This window comes from Hyalella azteca, unplaced genomic scaffold, assembly GCF_000764305.2.
Source record: "Hyalella azteca isolate HAZT.00-mixed unplaced genomic scaffold, Hazt_2.0.2 contig16209, whole genome shotgun sequence".
In the NCBI taxonomy this organism is placed as follows: domain Eukaryota; kingdom Metazoa; phylum Arthropoda; class Malacostraca; order Amphipoda; family Hyalellidae; genus Hyalella; species Hyalella azteca.
This window is the reverse complement of record NW_025946036.1, coordinates 82,625-100,137: the sequence shown is the minus strand read 5'-3', so window position 1 is coordinate 100,137 and position 17,513 is coordinate 82,625. Positions and strand designations below refer to the sequence as shown.

The 17,513-nt window shown below is 38.2% G+C and overlaps 1 protein-coding gene across 1 annotated transcript in view; it reads right to left on the bottom strand.

Annotated features, from left to right (window-relative positions):
• LOC108680345 (sodium/potassium/calcium exchanger Nckx30C) overlaps nucleotides 1–17,513 on the bottom strand; it is a 68,426-nt gene that overhangs the window by 30,324 nt on the left and 20,589 nt on the right. Inside the window, exons 3-4 of the mRNA XM_047884793.1 lie at nucleotides 6,606–6,629; nucleotides 2,327–2,528 (exon numbers count right to left, since the gene is read on the bottom strand). Of these exons, the coding sequence (XP_047740749.1) occupies nucleotides 2,327–2,528; nucleotides 6,606–6,629 (226 nt within the window). The remainder of the gene's footprint in view (nucleotides 1–2,326; nucleotides 2,529–6,605; nucleotides 6,630–17,513) is intronic.

Below are 17,513 nucleotides of genomic sequence, written 5' to 3'. Positions count from 1 at the left end.
TTGTTAAATTTTTCGAAAAATATTTATTTGTAGTCAGAATTTCTCATTGAGGTTCAAAGCACAAAATTCAATTTTTAGGCAGCTATTATACCACTGATTGTCAATGACGTTTCAACCCCAATCTCCTAATAGCTTTCAATCGTCACTTTGTTGCACAGTCAATCTTAAAGCAACAATTCCATGCATATATGATATATAGCATGCAAATTTGTATGCATTGCCAAAAAGTTGCAATACAAAATATGAGGGTAGGCATTAGATTCTAGGGCAACATAAGAAACACGAGACATATTAGACTAAAAGCGGAGGTCAACAGAGGAAGGGAATATATTAAGCTTGACAGTTACAGGACGGCAGGCGAAGATTAGCGATGTGAGGGCAGGATATGGAATTACCAGCACTAAAGTATCAACACTCAAGTATCAACACTGAAGAAACAACACTAAAGTATCAACACTGAAGTATCAACACTAAAGTATCAACACTCATGTATCAACACTCAAGTATCAACACTCAAGTATCAAACTTAAGTTCAAACAGTAATGTGTCAACATTAAAGTGTCAACATTGAAGTGTCAACACTAAAGTTTAAACAATACAGTATCAACACTAAAGTATCAACACTAATGTATCAACACTGAAGTATCAACACTAAAGTAGCAACACTAAGTATCAACACTAAAGTATCAACACTGAAGTATCAACACTAAAGTATCAACACAAAAGTATCAACACTACAGTATCAACACTACAGCATCAACACTAAAGTATCAACACTAAAGTATCAACACTACAGTATCAACACTACAGTATCAACACTAAAGTATCAACACTATGCCGAGCTTCACGAAGCTCTCGTGTTCTCTTCGTCGTACGTCTCGCTGAGCAATGCAAGAGCTTCTGCCTTAATATTTCTCGAGTAATCGAGGAAGTACGCACCAAAAATCTTAAGACCTGTCCGACTATATATTGCGTGGTGCGCTGGCTACGATATTCGGCTTGACTTGATTATTTTGCACACGGAAGAAAATCAGGACATGGGAATAAGGAATATATTATGCGCCTTAAGAATTCACAATTTCGAAACCACATAATTTAAGAATAACTCCAGAAGTACTTACAATAGGTTTGACGAAAATGACTTTCAGCTCTTTCACGCAAACTTCCAAAGCAGACTCAACATGGACGAGAAATAGATTTTAACTGAAAAACAAAAGTTATAGATTTAAGTGAGACGAACATAGCAATAAATGGAAAATATGACACGCTATATAGGACAAAGCTCACGCCAATCAGCAAACGATTTTCAAACGGTTTGCATAAGATTCAAAGGCGGATAAAAAAGGAGGAAGAAAACTTTCATCGAAGTATGACACATCGAGCCTCATTCGGTCGAGGTAAACATTCATTCCACTGAAGAGCAGCTGCATTTAATGACAAAACCTCTATTCATATCTGCTTACATCAGACAGCTCATGTCAAGTACCCGCAGAAGGCGAGGCTCAATCCTGACAAATCTCAGACATCGTGGCGCTGTAAGCTTATGTTAAAATTATAGTCTTGTACATAGTTGACCGTCAAAACGCTGGCACCTTCTGGTTATTCAAAGTTTTTCACCGGGAACGCTAGCCTGGAACGCTTACAAAATGATTACGTGCAAGTTATAATTAATTATATACGGGTTAACAAATCACACAAATTTAACTATATACGAAAAATAAATCGTTTCTGTTCCGTTTTAATTTTTTAGTTCAAAGTAGGAGAACGAAGATTTACTTCGAACAACATAGTTGAAATTACACCAGATGATGATCAAAATCTTACAGTAAAGGATTTCTTCATTAATGCGGTTAATTTATAGTTACATGTACATATTAAAGCAAAACATATACATTCATATTTACATATTCAGGCAAAAGTTTAGAATTTATAGTGTAGATAACAAACTCATAATCACAAAACGTAGAACCTCGCAACACCGACAGCGATAAGAAATTTTTTAAGTTTTATCTTGAATTCAATCTGTGGTACAAGATCCCAAAGCAAAACCGGGTTCATAAGGCCATCACAACAGCGAGAAACTACCTAACCTCGCGCCTTGGAGAGAAATAAATAGAAGCGAAGAATTTCCCATGGCAGAGCATTGCGCGCGCAATGTACACGAGTCTGGACTGCAAGGAGAACATTTCGTGGCCATGAAGTACCGCTGCTTTGCCATCAAAAGAAATCAGCTACACGCAACCGTAGCACTACAACACCAAGAGACGAACAGTACGTGACTGAGATGAGTGTGTGACATTACCCCCTTCTTTACCATCCACATTACCATCGTGGAGGGGGTCTATCGTGTGGATCATGAGCTGCAGGAGACCGTGCCGGAACTTGGAGCCCGAGTGGATTACTGGGGCTGCTGTTGATGGCCTCCGGATGCTGGATCCGGTGGCTATAGCCAGGCCAGGCAAACCGGGGCCAGGCAAGGCCCCAGGGCCCGGCATGGCCCCTGGAGCACCCGGCGGGCCAGTGCCATGCTGCAATACAAATAATAAGTATTATTGTCACTGGGAAAACTCACGTTAAAGGAGTGCGTGATTTGATGTGAAACAACAGAAGATCGTGGACAATCTTATATGATGCCTAGAGCTAATAAGGTTACTTAGCGAAGCAATGTGAAGGAAATAGAACTAATGTAGAACTGGAAAATTAATTCAATATCTGACCAGTAGCAGTACTAAAGCACAAGGTACATCACGCGAGCTGTAAGTAGGAAAAAAAACTTCATTTGATGTCATGTGTTACGAAAGAATTTTGTCGTAGATACGAATATCAATAATAAGAGCGATGATTGTAAAGTAGAACCAAGATAGCTGCCGCGGTGCCGCCCCCTCCTACCCAGTGAAAATTCACAGACGCGACAGCTTCTGATTTGGATTACCAGAAGCTGGGGCGACTCTAAATTTTGTAAGGGTAGATTCCCGCCGGCTCCCAGCCTAGCCGTAAATCGCAGCGCTTCGGCAGTAAAGCTGCCAGGGTGCCGAGCTTCACGAAGCTCTCGTGTTCTCTTCGTCGTACGTCTCGCTGAGCAATGCAAGAGCTTCTGCCTTAATATTTCTCGAGTAATCGAGGAAGTACGCACCAAAAATCTTAAGACCTGTCCGACTATATATTGCGTGGTGCGCTGGCTACGATATTCGGCTTGACTTGATTATTTTGCACACGGAAGAAAATCAGGACATGGGAATAAGGAATATATTATGCGCCTTAAGAATTCACAATTTCGAAACCACATAATTTAAGAATAACTCCAGAAGTACTTACAATANGAGGGAAAGAGTACGAGGACAAAATTGTTTGTTGGTGAGAATGAATACAAAATTTAAAATAATGACAAAACTATTTAAGTTTGGGAAACGATATGCAATATAAAGAATATTGCAATGTTCAAATATAGAATAATTTCGAGCAAGCTACAACGGTCGACGTTGAAAACTGTTCTAAGCTTCTTTGGCAACTGCGTAAATACGCCAATTAACAGTAGAGATGAATTAAATCATTTTGTCATGATATAAACAGCTGAACCTCGTTGTAGATCACAAAATACTTAAAACCCCAAACATTTCACAACGCAAATGAGTGAAATGACACATGCAACACAAATGTTCAAAAAGATAATACGAAACATTCAGCGGAGTTGTACGTTGGATTCAAGCACCAAAACAGGAGTTAAATCCGCGATCCAGAAGTTAAATCCTCGAGCTGCACAGAGAATGATGGAGATGTCAGACAAGTTACAGTGCCATTCACTGCTCGCGTTACCGGCCGCCGATAACAAAACATGATGCACGACGCTGTTAAATGTCTTTTTTAGCTCGCCGCCCGACCACTAGAGCCTCAGTGTATTGACAAACGCGCTGCCGTAGTCTTTGTCGGGAGTCGAAAGAATCGCTGTTGCATTGGCTGAGAATTTAGCGATCTTTGCTAAGTTGCTTATCAAATTTTTATTCTGAATACATAACCTTTGTGATAAAGAATACTGTGTATGATAAATTTGCGTAATTTCTTGAATTTAAAAATGTTGAAGCTAAATCCGTGGATTAGATGAAAATATTACGAAGAATTTTTAAAAAGATCTTAAAATGATCTTTTTTTAATGTTGAGCGAAGATTTTTGTATTATTTTTGTGAACACCGACAATGTAACTGAGTAGGGTTGTGCAAATTGGTGGCCACAATGCAACTTTATTCGACTCAATGCACAGCTGAAAACCCTCTTACAACCAGAATGAAACAAGTGAAATTCTCACGACCCGTGCAGTTTTGTGAATTATGCAATAATACAGAATAAAATTGGAGCGTAAAATGCTACCTTGCGATGAGGGTCTGGGGCCGAATAATAATTCAGCGTCAATAAAAATTTATAAAGATTTTCATTATCTTTTTTAAAATTTTCCGACTGCGGAAACATGCTTACATCTAACATTAAACAAAAACACTTTCTTATACTCAAGTTGACTGTTCTTGAAGCAATTTTTACAGCAGTACTGTAAAAAAGTGCCATAAATCTGAAAACTCGAAATTTAGGAAAAAAAGCTTGCAAACTAAAATTCTAAGTAAAATTACTACGAGCCAAATTAGCAGCGAGGCATTAACGTGTAATCGGTTAAACAAAGCCGGCTAAGATGCAAATCTTCTTCAGTAGATTTCAATCATTTTTTTTAAATAAGATTCAATTTGAAAATGATCATTTTAAACTGAGCAGGCAGTCCAACAGGAAATTCAATTCCCTCGATTGAGAAATGCCTAAATCAAGGCATACACAATTTAAATCCACTCGAAAGGAAACCAAATAATATCATTATCAACAGAGGTGGGCAGTAGCGCGCTACATGTAGCGGTAGCGGCGCTACATTTAAGCAATTGTAGCGGTAGCGCCCGCTACCTATTTAAGGAACGAACGCAGGTTTGAATCAGCCAATAAAAATATGTGGATCAAATTTGCAAAATAAATCAACTAGGGTGATAAAGCGAGGAGTGCATAGAAGCTTACATTGCAAAATGTGCATAACATCATGTCTTCACAACATAAGTTCAGAAATTCATAGAAAACATCATATCTTCACAACCCAGCATCATTTCTGTACAACACAACATCATTTCTGTACAACACAACATCATGTCTGCCTAACACAACACCCTGTATTCAGCACAAAACATTATATCTTCACAACCTAACATCCTGTATTCACAACATAACTGCAATTATTCACTTAACAACATCATACCTTTACAATACATCAGCAAGTATTCACTTCGCAATATCAAATCTTTACAACATAACAGCAAGTATTCACTTCACTAGCGTGACTGAAATCTTTGTTCGTCATTACAATCATCATCATTCAGTTTATGTTCTTATGCCCAAAATATTTCTCATCATAATCACATGTACTTAGCGAGAACAAAAACATTTTATAGAACTCATATTACAAAGCTAATAGAATCAAAATCAAAGCAAATGATGAATTAATGCAGTGTGGAGTATGGATCAAAGGTCGATTGGAATTCAATGCAGTTCGACGTTTCGCTAAAAAGGCAAGAAGTTTTGTTGCCGAGTATATCAATTGAGGTTCGTATATAAGCAAGGTTAGCTCACGAGCAAGAGACATGGGACCATACTTTCAAAACTCGCTAAGTGAACGTAAGTACTTACGCTCTATTTTCTTGTCGATGATTGGTGGATTTTGCGCGAAAGGCCGTCAATGATTGGCTGATGAACTTAAGATCTCTTAACTTTTTTTAAAAGTATAGGTCCGGATTTGTAATTTTCAGGATACTTTCTAATTTCCGCGTAAGAATGCAAGGTGATCAATATTTATCGTAAAAATTAACCCAAATGTTCTTACGAACTGAGAGCAAAATTGAATAAACACGGGAAAACTATACTTAGAAATGAATTCAGAAATGTGTATAAATGACATTAAATAATTTAAATCCATGGATTTATGAGAAATTCTGGAAGTGTAGCTACTTGATATAAAGTTTCTAAGAATAACAAGCAAAATAAGCTGAATTTAATTAAAAATTAATCGTTACGATAAATATCAAGCACACAGTATGTCCGCTGAAATTGGGCTTCAAATTTTGTTTTGAATAAAGTTTCTTTTAAGAAGCTAAAAATGGTCATAACAATTGCGCAAATTTGTGTTGGATTGTTGTTTAAAATATTAATATAAATAATGCAATACAAGAATGTGTATGTTTGTTACAAATTTTATATTAATAATAAAGAATGAAAACCGTATGTCTTAAAAGGTGAAAATTGCCAATTTTAAAAAATCTCTGCAACATCAAATGAATGTAAAGGCAACATGCAAGACTGAGACCGAGAGGCATGTGTAAGCTCAGCTGTTAACCATCGCACCAGGCATTCAAGTCTGTCGCATCAAACCGCTGAAGCATCAAAGCGAAAACGAATCCTCATCAAACGATGGCACAGGCAGAGGTGTTAAAACATCTGAAATTAGTTAGAAAAACGTCAAAGCATTATTTAAGAAATAAGAGATGCATTAAGATGAGTTTTAAAAATGCATAAAACATGCAGAGTCTCACCAAAGCCTGGACTGCTCCTTGGTGCTGCAACATCAAAATAACAGCAATTAGTGACATCAAGGGGACATTTAATAAGAGCCTATTTATATCTTACACCGAGTGCATACACACAAACGATGGGAAATGGATATCTTTTATTTTCCAATTCCAGCTTTAAGCGATATTTTCCCCGAACTGCAATGAAAAATCATCTAAAGTTTCTTCCATTTCTTCTATACCTTGTGTAAGAAGAAAGCATTTAAGACTGGACGAGCGCTTATTCTACACACAACTAAATTCTGACACAAGACTTACGTCAATCGTCATTTCTGACATTCGTACACACGTAAAAGAAGTACAGTACATAACCATCGATACCTCACAATGACAGCCCCAATATCGCCTGTTTTTTGATGATTAGAACTCACGCCATATTGTAGCCCTCTACTCACATTTATAAATTGCAATAATTGGCATAATTTCATGCAGAGAAAGAGATTAGATAAAAATACAACTCGGTACTCACTGCAGTGAGTGACAGAGCGCGCATTTTTCCTGTCGACGAAATAATGAAGTCACGGACGGACAGACAGACGGATGGACATGACGAGCACAATATAGCGCCTTTTTTCCATAAATGAGAAAATGCGCTAAAAACAATGGTTTTGACAATCACAGCTTTCCTTCCAACCTGAATACAACAAATGTGCTTTAGTTCAGAGCCCCGCTTAACTTAAACTGTATCCTTGATGCAAGACTTGTTAGCTTGTATAAAAATTATTCTCTAGCATTACAGTAAAATTGGACCGGCAATATTTTATCATGCATCCAAATACCTCACAAGCAGGTACGATATACTTGCATAATTTCTTTGATAGAAAAAATACAAATCTGGTTTTGATTTGTAATTTTAATATCTACTAATATTCGATTCTTTATTTTAAATAGCATATTTTAAATTGAAAATTTGTCGTTAGTGAATTTTGTCGTATCAGTAGAATTTCCGAAAAATATTTTACTATTTTGTATTTACGGATCGCATAGCTTGATAACATTCAAATCAAGCACGCACATTGTAAAGAGAACGGTAGGTGATATCTGGAATGCTGAAAGTCTTACAAATTATTTATGCATGTATCTAGAATACGAATAGAATTTTTATGCGTATAACGAACGATCCATCAAGACGACAAAGACAAACAGGCAGATTACCTACACAGACAAATAAACACCATGCAATAACTATAAAATACAGACATCGATTGTAACTAGCTAAACAATCAAAGCCTATAATCGAGTAGTTTAAAGGTACAAAAGTTATTTTAATTTGAATTTTTTTATGTCAGTGTGCGACACTGATCCAAGGTGAAAAAGAAGTAAACAACCACGTAAAAATCACACTTTAACAAATAAGTCATAAGGCATCAAGTTAGATTTATGAGTTAGTTAGTTCGTTAGATTTATGACTTGATTTAAATCAACTTAGTTTAATTAGATCAAGTTATTAAGATAATGGGTCTGAAAATCCTGACATACGTTGAAGAAAGCGATTAAAGAGCAGCTCTGATATAGAAGAGCGATTAAAGAGCAGCCCTGACATAGAGGAGCGATTAAAGAGCAGTCCTGATATAGAGGGGGCGATTAAAGAGCAGCCCTGACATAGAGGAGCGATTAAAGAGCAGCCCTGACATAGAGGAGCGATTAAAGAGCAGCCCTGACATAGAGGAGCGATTAAAGAGCAGCCCTGATATAGAGGGGGCGATTAAAGAGCAGCTCTGACATAGAGGAGCGATTAAAGAGCAACCCTGACATAGAGGAAGAGAGAGACGCGGCGTCGCCTTTTAGGGTCATGGGGGAGGGACGAAAGGAGTGGAGGGCCATAAGGGGAGTGAGTGGAGGAGGGGCCGGAGTGCTAGAGTAGTTGAAAGAAGATGGATGCATGAAGAGAGCACAAAGGCACGCGAGAGACAAAAAGACGAAGAAGAAAGAATTTAACGAAGAGAGTTCGGATTGTTGATAAAAGATCGATCAGCATTCAAGAAAAACATTCGGCATCTGGCCGTATGAAGATGAAGAAAAAATTTAACGAAGAGAGTTCGCATTGTTGATAAAAGATCGATCGGCATTCAAGAAAAACCTTCGGCATCTGGCCGTATAAAGATGAAGAAAAAATTAACGAAGAGAGTTCGGATTGTTGATAAAAGATCGATCGGCATTCAAGAAAAACATTCGGCCTCCTGGCCGTATGAAGATGAATTTTTTCGCAATGGATGCACNTACAAGTTACCATCAGACGCAGAGCAACATATAGTTTCACGGAAGCGCTCGTATACACAGTAGCAGGTCTTAACTGAGCAACAAATGACAGGGCTGTAACTACAGTGAGATGAATGGCCGAGTTCAAAGTTGCCTATAGGGCCGAGGAAAGATGAGGGGAGCGCAGAGTGGTAATCACAGCAACATAGACAATTTCCATGCATTTCAGGCTGAGTTGTCTCAATGGTTGTCTTAATCACCGGGTGTGTTCCTGTCTCTTATACACATCTAGATGTGTATAAGAGACAGTATTAAGATAACGAAGCCGAAAATTCCGACTTTAGCCACCATTTACAACTGATCCTACTCCTTGTATACAACATGACTCTGAAATCATGACCTTGAACTTTAAAAAGACCTTCAGACAAAAAAAATCGTTTTGTGTTCAAGCTGGGCATCAGAAAATGATTTCGTTTCATCAACGAAAGCTGAACATCAACGAGTGATTTCTTTTATGTGTATGCTGAACATCAAACAACAATTTCGTTTCATCAACGAAAGCTGAACATCAACTAGTGATTATTTTTATGTCTATGCCGAACATCAAACAACTATTTCGTTTCGTGTGTACGCTGAACATCAAACAACGATTTCGTTTCGTGTGTACGCTAAACATCAAACGACGATTTCGTTTCGTGTGTACGCTAAACATCAAACAACGATTTCGTTTCGTGTGTATGCTAAACATCAAACAACGATTTCGTTTCGTGTGCGTGTATACGACGTACATCAACAAAAGATTTCTCATCATGGGCAAGCTGGAAATAAACTACGGAGCTAATGCTTTTAGACTTTGTACGCTTCGCTGCCATCGTGTGCCGCTGTCGTGACGAGGCTCTGGCACACAGAGCCTAATTTAAAACGGACTCCTACTGATGGACCTCCTCACCGCACCCCCACTAGCGTGAGGGGAACTCGTTACCTCGTCGTGAGTTGCGTGACACGATAATGACGCCACCCTCTGCCCCACAATACCCTTGTACCCCAGCCCTCACACTGCCCTCGTGTGATTTAAATTCATGTCTTTACTTGTAACTTGCATTCCGGTTTTAATTTTAATTTTAAGTCCATGTATTCAGGGTTGTACCCCAGCCCTCACTCTGCCCTCGTGTGATTTAAATTCATGTCTTTACTTGTAACTTGCATTCCGGTTTTAATTTTAATTTTAAGTCCTTGCATTCAAAGTTGTACCCCAGCCCTCACTCTGCCCTCGTGTGATTTAAATTCCTGGCTTTACTGGTACCATATGCAATCCGGTTTTAATTTTAATTTTAAGTCCATGCATTCCGGGTAGTTAATTAAAAGAATTTTCAGTTAGATTCAGTGGTCAATATTCGTTAGCCAGTAATTCAACTTCTCCACATGGATGATTATACAAACTGGTTAATAAATTTTAAAAAGGACAAAATCTTAGGATAATGTTTCGAAATAATTTAGGAGTACTCCTCTAAAGGCTGGACCATTAAGAGTCAAGACCCTTACGCCACATTATTATGGGTTCTATATACAAAATTTTACATTAATTATTTACAAAATTAGCTTGAAAATTTTGTCCATTACCTGCAACGATAAAAATCTTTTCAACGAATTTTAAACGTTTGTTGTACTTACGTTTATGTAACATTCAATTCTTCAGAAACGCCACAAGCTTAAAAGAGTTTTTTAATAAATTCCTATCATCGGCATGATATTGCTGTTTGTGCAGAATATGCAATCAAAAATGCAGGTAATGTGAAAATGATCGAGAAACCATGCATCATGGCCAAGCACTGAGCTACGGAAAATGAGAACAATTAACAACAACATGAGAACAATTAACAGTACAAAGGAATCGGATGATATCCTAGGCCCAAACGTTTTAGTTGGTAATATTAATTTTCAACAAACATAGCAATCTTAATCGATCTACGAGTATAACAACTGCTGCAAAAATTTAATACGCAGAAATGTTCAAATCATTTACTTCTCATGTAGTGGCAAATATTGTTGCATTGTATTTTTGAGTGAAGAAACTGCATAAGTGAAAGTATCATAGCATTTGAATTAGTCGCATGACATCTGCCTTCATAACAAACGGAGCTAACATTTCTTCTCGCTTCGAGTCACCGACATGTGGAACAGCCTCCCTGATAGCATCGTTGACGCTCCGAGTACGAACGCCTTCAAAAACAGACTAGACGAAGCTATACAGGAGCATATGTTCAGTCTTAAAATGCCTAGCAAATTACGGACCAGGCATTAAGTCCAGCAGCTATCTCAATCAATCGTCAGCTATGGAAAGATCGGGTTCCAAAGGCCGGATCCCTTGTGAATCAAGTCACGAAAAGTTCAAGAATCGGCAACAGGCCATGGGCCTATTTCTTCAACGCCGACACTTCTATTCTATTCTATATAAATTTGTCCACTGTTTTGCAACGAGTTCATTACATACCGACTAACACATGATCAGGCAACACCTGGTAATAAGTAACAATGAGAGGTCAATAGTCCTTCGTATGACGATCAAATTCCTAAAATTGTCATTTTCAGTAGCAGACAATAATCAACAACGTGAACATCAGAGTTCTCAATCAGAGTTCTTTCCACTAAACATCAGAGTTCTCAATAACGTCAGAACCCATCAAGATAGCTCGTATCTCATGATATGCATACAAGTTACCATCAGACGCAGAGCAACATATAGTTTCACGGAAGCGCTCGTATACACAGTAGCAGGTCTTAACTGAGCAACAAATGACAGGGCTGCAACTACAGTGAGATGAATGGCCGAGTTCAAAGTTGCCTATAGGGCCGAGGAAAGATGAGGGGAGCGCAGAGTGGTAATCACAGCAACATAGACAATTTCCATGCATTTCAGGCTGAGTTGTCTCAATGGTTGTCTTAATCACCGGGTGTGTTCCTGAAGTCCGGCGAGGTAGAATTTGAAGGGAAGTACTGAGCTGAGACTTGATTTTTGAGAAAAATAACAACGGTCTAACTGAGCAAAATTTGAGCGCTCAGATCCAACTAATGGCTCCGTTTTTCAATCAAAATAATTTGCTCACTTAGAAATGCATGTTAGGTTTAATGATATTTAATAAGTGAAATCAACTCTTGTATTGAGTTTATAGAAAAGAAACTGGCACCTACATTAATTGAAATCAGAAAAATCTGAAGATGTGTGTATTCGTAGTAGGGTAATGCACGATATCGAACATGGGTTTATGAACGCAACTTTATTTGCCGAGTCATGCATGCAGCATTAATTAGAGTTGCTAAAAGCGACAGGATGTGTATATTAAGCGTGAGAAAACACCTGAACACACCATTTCAAAATTATAGTTTTAGTCGAGGGAACTGGAGATGAAAAAAAGTCAACTCTTAGAAAACTTCTGGATAACTTGATCTCAGTTCCTAATCTATTGCTGCATCACTTACCAATTTTCAGTGCAGCAGGAGACTATATAATTAGCTTTTTATTAGGACACAATAATTCATCAATAATGTTGCTATCTACCGCTGCCTTATTAATTATCCCAGGCTTATAACATCACAGGAAGCACACGTCTCGCACAGACTTCATTAAATCGAGGACGGTCGCTGCGCTATCAAGCGCCGGCGTCGGACGCTACCTTTCATTTCCCATTAAAGTGGCGGTCTCCGGAGGACAGTCGTGTCACCAACTCTAACATGCACGGCTTTATTGGGCGCTGTTGCCGAGTTTTCAATTGTCTGCCAAACAGATAGCGATGGAATTGAGTTGAGGGAAAAGATAGCGTCCTCCGAATGGGCGCGTCTCAAATGCCACCATTCGTTATGTAAAAGACAGTGCAAATTACATTCAAGAGCAGATTCCGCTAATTTTTACCGAGAAAATTTGGCGTTGTCAATTTACATGCGCTTACTCGTAAGCTTGGGTTTTCCAAATTTGTCTGGCTTAGAGTTGAATTGAACCAAAACAAGATCAAGGTTGTTTTAACGTTTTTTTTATGCCAAAAGACATACGGCTGTACGGTCATTCTGATGGAGAAACCTGAAAATGAGTTTTTAAACTCCCAAGCAGTGAATTGAGATGATTAATTCCATAAATTTAGTGCCCTTAATAATAGCTCAAAATAATGCAACTACAATTATACTTATAACGCACAAGTTGAAGTTAGCTAACAAATAGCGAAATGATTCCGAGCGATTTGTTTTGGGCACATAGTGATCGTTTAGCCATCGGATAAGAGATAAATCAGAAATAGGACCGAAACTCCCGACGGAATAATATTGTTATATATTATCAAAAGATTTATAATAGCAAAAACTAAAAGCTACTAAAAACTCTCAGGAGTTGCCTTGTGACTCAAGAAGAAGACGCAAAGATGATCATGGAAGATCAAGGGTCAACGAGCACGGCCAGAAAGTGATATAAACCCATATATTTTCTTCATTTAAGCATTTAAAATAATTTCAATTATTGCAAAATTATTTAGATTTAGTAGAAGAAACTTCACGTGCACATGTCCCTAACAAATTAAACGAACAGTCTGAAATTCTGAGACCAGTCTGTATATTGCCAGCTGCAGCGCAGTCAAATTTATCAGAGGCCCAACACTAGGTTCAGGCAAGCGTGATACAGTTTCCACGCGAACTGCCAGTACAGAATAGAACTTCTACGAATATTCTGCTGGTGTGAATAAACATAATATTAAGAGATCTTGACTATCTATATTCATGCACTTGATGGACGTAGAATTAACTTGGACTTACATGGAAAGAGCGACAATGGACTGGGTGGAAGATCATTCTGGAAAGTTTCACGGCAGAATCCCACAAGTCATCGCATCGCTGAAGTTCTCACCAAACTTATTTCGTCAATAACCTTATTCATGGAAAAATTATAGCAGCCAATGCAATCTTGGCTGCAAGTTTGATCCGTAAGAATTGAGCCCTACGAACGTAAATGATTTAATACTTGATATATATTCCAACATCAGCTGTTTTGCCTTATAAATGAACTTAAACAAATTCTCACCAGAGAGACAGCCGAAGCCTAAACTTGACAATTTATATTTCAACTTCCTAGGACCTTTCAGATCTCCTTGATGTAGTGGGCGTAAAATACGTTCAGTTTGGAGTTCATTCGCTACAATTTATATACAGTCGCCTGAATTGCATGCAGCGAGCCAGCAAAGTCTGGCACCAGCTGCAGAGACTGATGCATTAGAACGAATCAATCTCCAGGCAGTAGCTTGGGAGTGGAAGAGAATAATTGAGTGTCGTCTTCTAAGAGGAAAGATCGGCGGGAGACCTCGTACGACAACGACGGTTGGGAGGCAGAAGAATTGAATGCCCTCGAGCGATGCTTGGTCGATAAATCGACAAATGAGCCTATGGCCGCAGGTCACTTTTAACGCACGTGCCCTTGGCCGTTGAAAGTTTCTTTTATCTCAGTAACATCGAGGACGATACATCAACTGGCATTTGATGGCTCATTCGTGCAGGAGGAGATTTCGTGAGTTTAAGCGGTCGATACGCGAGGACGAGAACTCTTAACTTCTGAACGTCGAGGTCTCTTCGCATAATTTGCGTACCTCTGCATTCGTAAAGTTTTTATTTATATTAGATAATAGTTTACAAATTGCCGCTATCTCGCTAATGATCACATCCTGCCATGCAATACATGCACATCGAGTACATAACTTTAGAGGTCAGTCGCTGCGATTTATACACATCAAATTTATATATAAAACAAAATTTCTTTATTCAGTTATTTGGATCGGTCATAACGCTCACAAGTCACGATTCATGATTATATTTTATAAAGAAAGACTAATTCAATAAAATGACGCACAACTTCAACTCTACACGTTTTTTTTTAATTCATTGGATTTTTTAGTTTCGAAAAAAAAAATGTTATGTCATGAAGGCTAACTGTCCTAGGTCAAGGTGGCCGCTTGACACGCTCATTACAAGCCTGTCATTGTAATGGGGGTCACGTACATATTACGTCTACACAAATTTGCCGACTCCCGATCAATGTTGCAGTCGCTCCATGACAAAGGGTCAGGGTCGGGCCGAAGTAACATCAGATGAGGTCACCCGGCCTGACTTTTGAATTTCATGCCATTATTTTGTGCGCGACCTGATGCATGGAAAGATTGTGTCCTCGTCCAAATTTGATACGGCATCACAGATTTGTGTCATCCTAGATCGATGTTGCAATCGGTCAATAGCATTGCATGGGTCAGGGCATTTGACTACCTCAGTCGACTTCGTGGGTCACCGCATTGCCCAGGTTCATATGATGAATGACTGACAAGGTGGTTATTTGCTATCGATCTGCAGTTGTTGAACGTTGACACAATCGTTCATTACGGCCTACTAGAGATGGAGACTCAGGGAACATGTAGAGATTTCAAGTCCGAAAGAATGAAAAACGTCCACAGCGATTCTACTGACGGACCAGTGATTAGGACAATTTAGTTGCACCCGAAAATTGGAAAAAAATTGAAAAGTGGAAAAGTCCATCCCTGATCATCAATGCCAAAAATAAAATCTTATTTGTGGGAACGTAAAAGTAATTATTGGGGTGAAATGTCCTTTTGAGTGAGAAGGTAAAGTGTGAATTCAAATACGGTAACCAAGCAACACAAGAGTTAAATGGGAATATAAGATAAATGTGTGAACAACTTATATGTAGCGGACAGATTGAGAGCATGTGGCTTCTGAATTTTCGTATTTGTTCGAGTATCATTGTGCTAGCAGCCAATGAAGTAAAGCATTTTACCAATACTCGATGAAATAGATCACGTCAGCCAGCCAGTAGCGCGACACATTTTACAAAGAAATACGTAGTTGATGGCTCAGTTGATGATGGAAAATACACATTTTACAAAGAAATAACGGATATATTGAGAGCATGTGGCTCTGAATTTTCGTATATGTTCGATTTATGGGAAAAAGGAATTGCGAAAAAAGAATTTCTCACACGTCGAGGTTTTGCTTCGCATATTGTCTCATTTCCAAGACGAGTCTTGAATAAAAATTTCGTCAATTGTTAGGTTAAGTGTAAAATTGTTCAATTAACTGTCCTGCGTTCGATTTATTAGCATTTGAGCGTCAATTCAATCAGTCGTTTAAATAGAGTTCCATGCTTTTCTACCGATCTTCAAATTAGTATTAGTCTAAAAATTTCAACTTTAGGTATACCAGTATAACAAAATTACAATAAATTTATAAAGTTGTCTAGATTTTGATTGTTGTTTGGAGCCAAAGTGTAGAATAACTTGCGAATAATCAAGCGTACGTGAAAAATGTGAATCATAAGAGGCATGCAATAATAAAGATTAAAAATGCATCAGGCAGATTGGATGCATATAACCAAAGGACCAACAGCACGAAAAACTGTAAAAACTGCGGTACAAAGGAAGACAAAGAACACTTTACTCATAACATTCGCACTATCATCAAAAACTGGACGATTTTAATACACGTCAAACAACACAGCACGAAGCTAGATAAATAATTGCTACGAATGTGTCATATCTCCTAAACTAAAAGATACGGGTAATGAGCCCTCAGCAATAGATATAATTCTGAGATTGAATTGCATCCAATAAATAGGGTAAGAATCCTGCCAGTCGTATGGGAGGTTACAGCTATCGTCTCATGTCCAAGAACTCGGCAAAGGCAATCCGACCGATTCTTTCAGGAAACCAAATTATAGTTGAGAGTTGTTGAGGAAAATTACAATTGACAATGTAAAATTTTGAATTTAAAATATCTCAATCAGGTGTTTAAATGACGAAATAGAGCAGGGACCAAATTATAGTTGGGGGTTGTTGAGGAAAATTAAAATCACCAATATAAAATTTGAAATTTAAAATATCTCAATCAAGTGTTTAAATGACAAATAGAGCAGGGTTTATCAAGAATCTTGAGTTCTAGATCGTTAAAGCGCATTTATTAGATTCAAAAGTACAAGATTTTTCCAAAAAATGCGTGAGCTCCAACCCTAACAGAATTTAGAGTCGCCCTAGCTTCTGGTAATCCACATTAGAAGCTGCCGCGTCTGTAAATTTAGAGTCGCCCCAGCTTCTGGTAATCCACATTAGAAGCTGCCGCGTCTGTAAATTTAGAGTCGCCCGAGCTTCTGGTAATCCAAATCAGAAGCTGCCGCGTCTGTAAATTTTATATAATTCTAAGATTCAATTGCATCCAATAAATAGGGTAAGAATCCTGCCAGTCGTATGGGAGGTTACAGCTATCGTCTCATGTCCAAGAACTCTGCAAAGGCAATCCGACCGATTCTTCAGCAGGAAACCAAATTATAGATGGGATCTGCTTCAAGTTGTTGAGGAAAATTAAAATTGACAATATAGAATTGGGATTTAAAATTTCGAAATACCTAAAATTTTAATTTTGAGGAAATTTAATATGTATCATCGTTTGTATGTATCATTGAATATAAACATGAATATTGAATATGCGTCATTGAATATGTCACACAGCGGCTTATCAAGAATTCAGAGTTACCGAACTTTAAGAAGCATTTATTAGATTCAAAAGTAAAAGATTTTTCCGGGCAATGCATGAGCTCCAAGGACGGGAATGAGAGGTCGTGGTAATGCCAGAGTCGAGGACCTG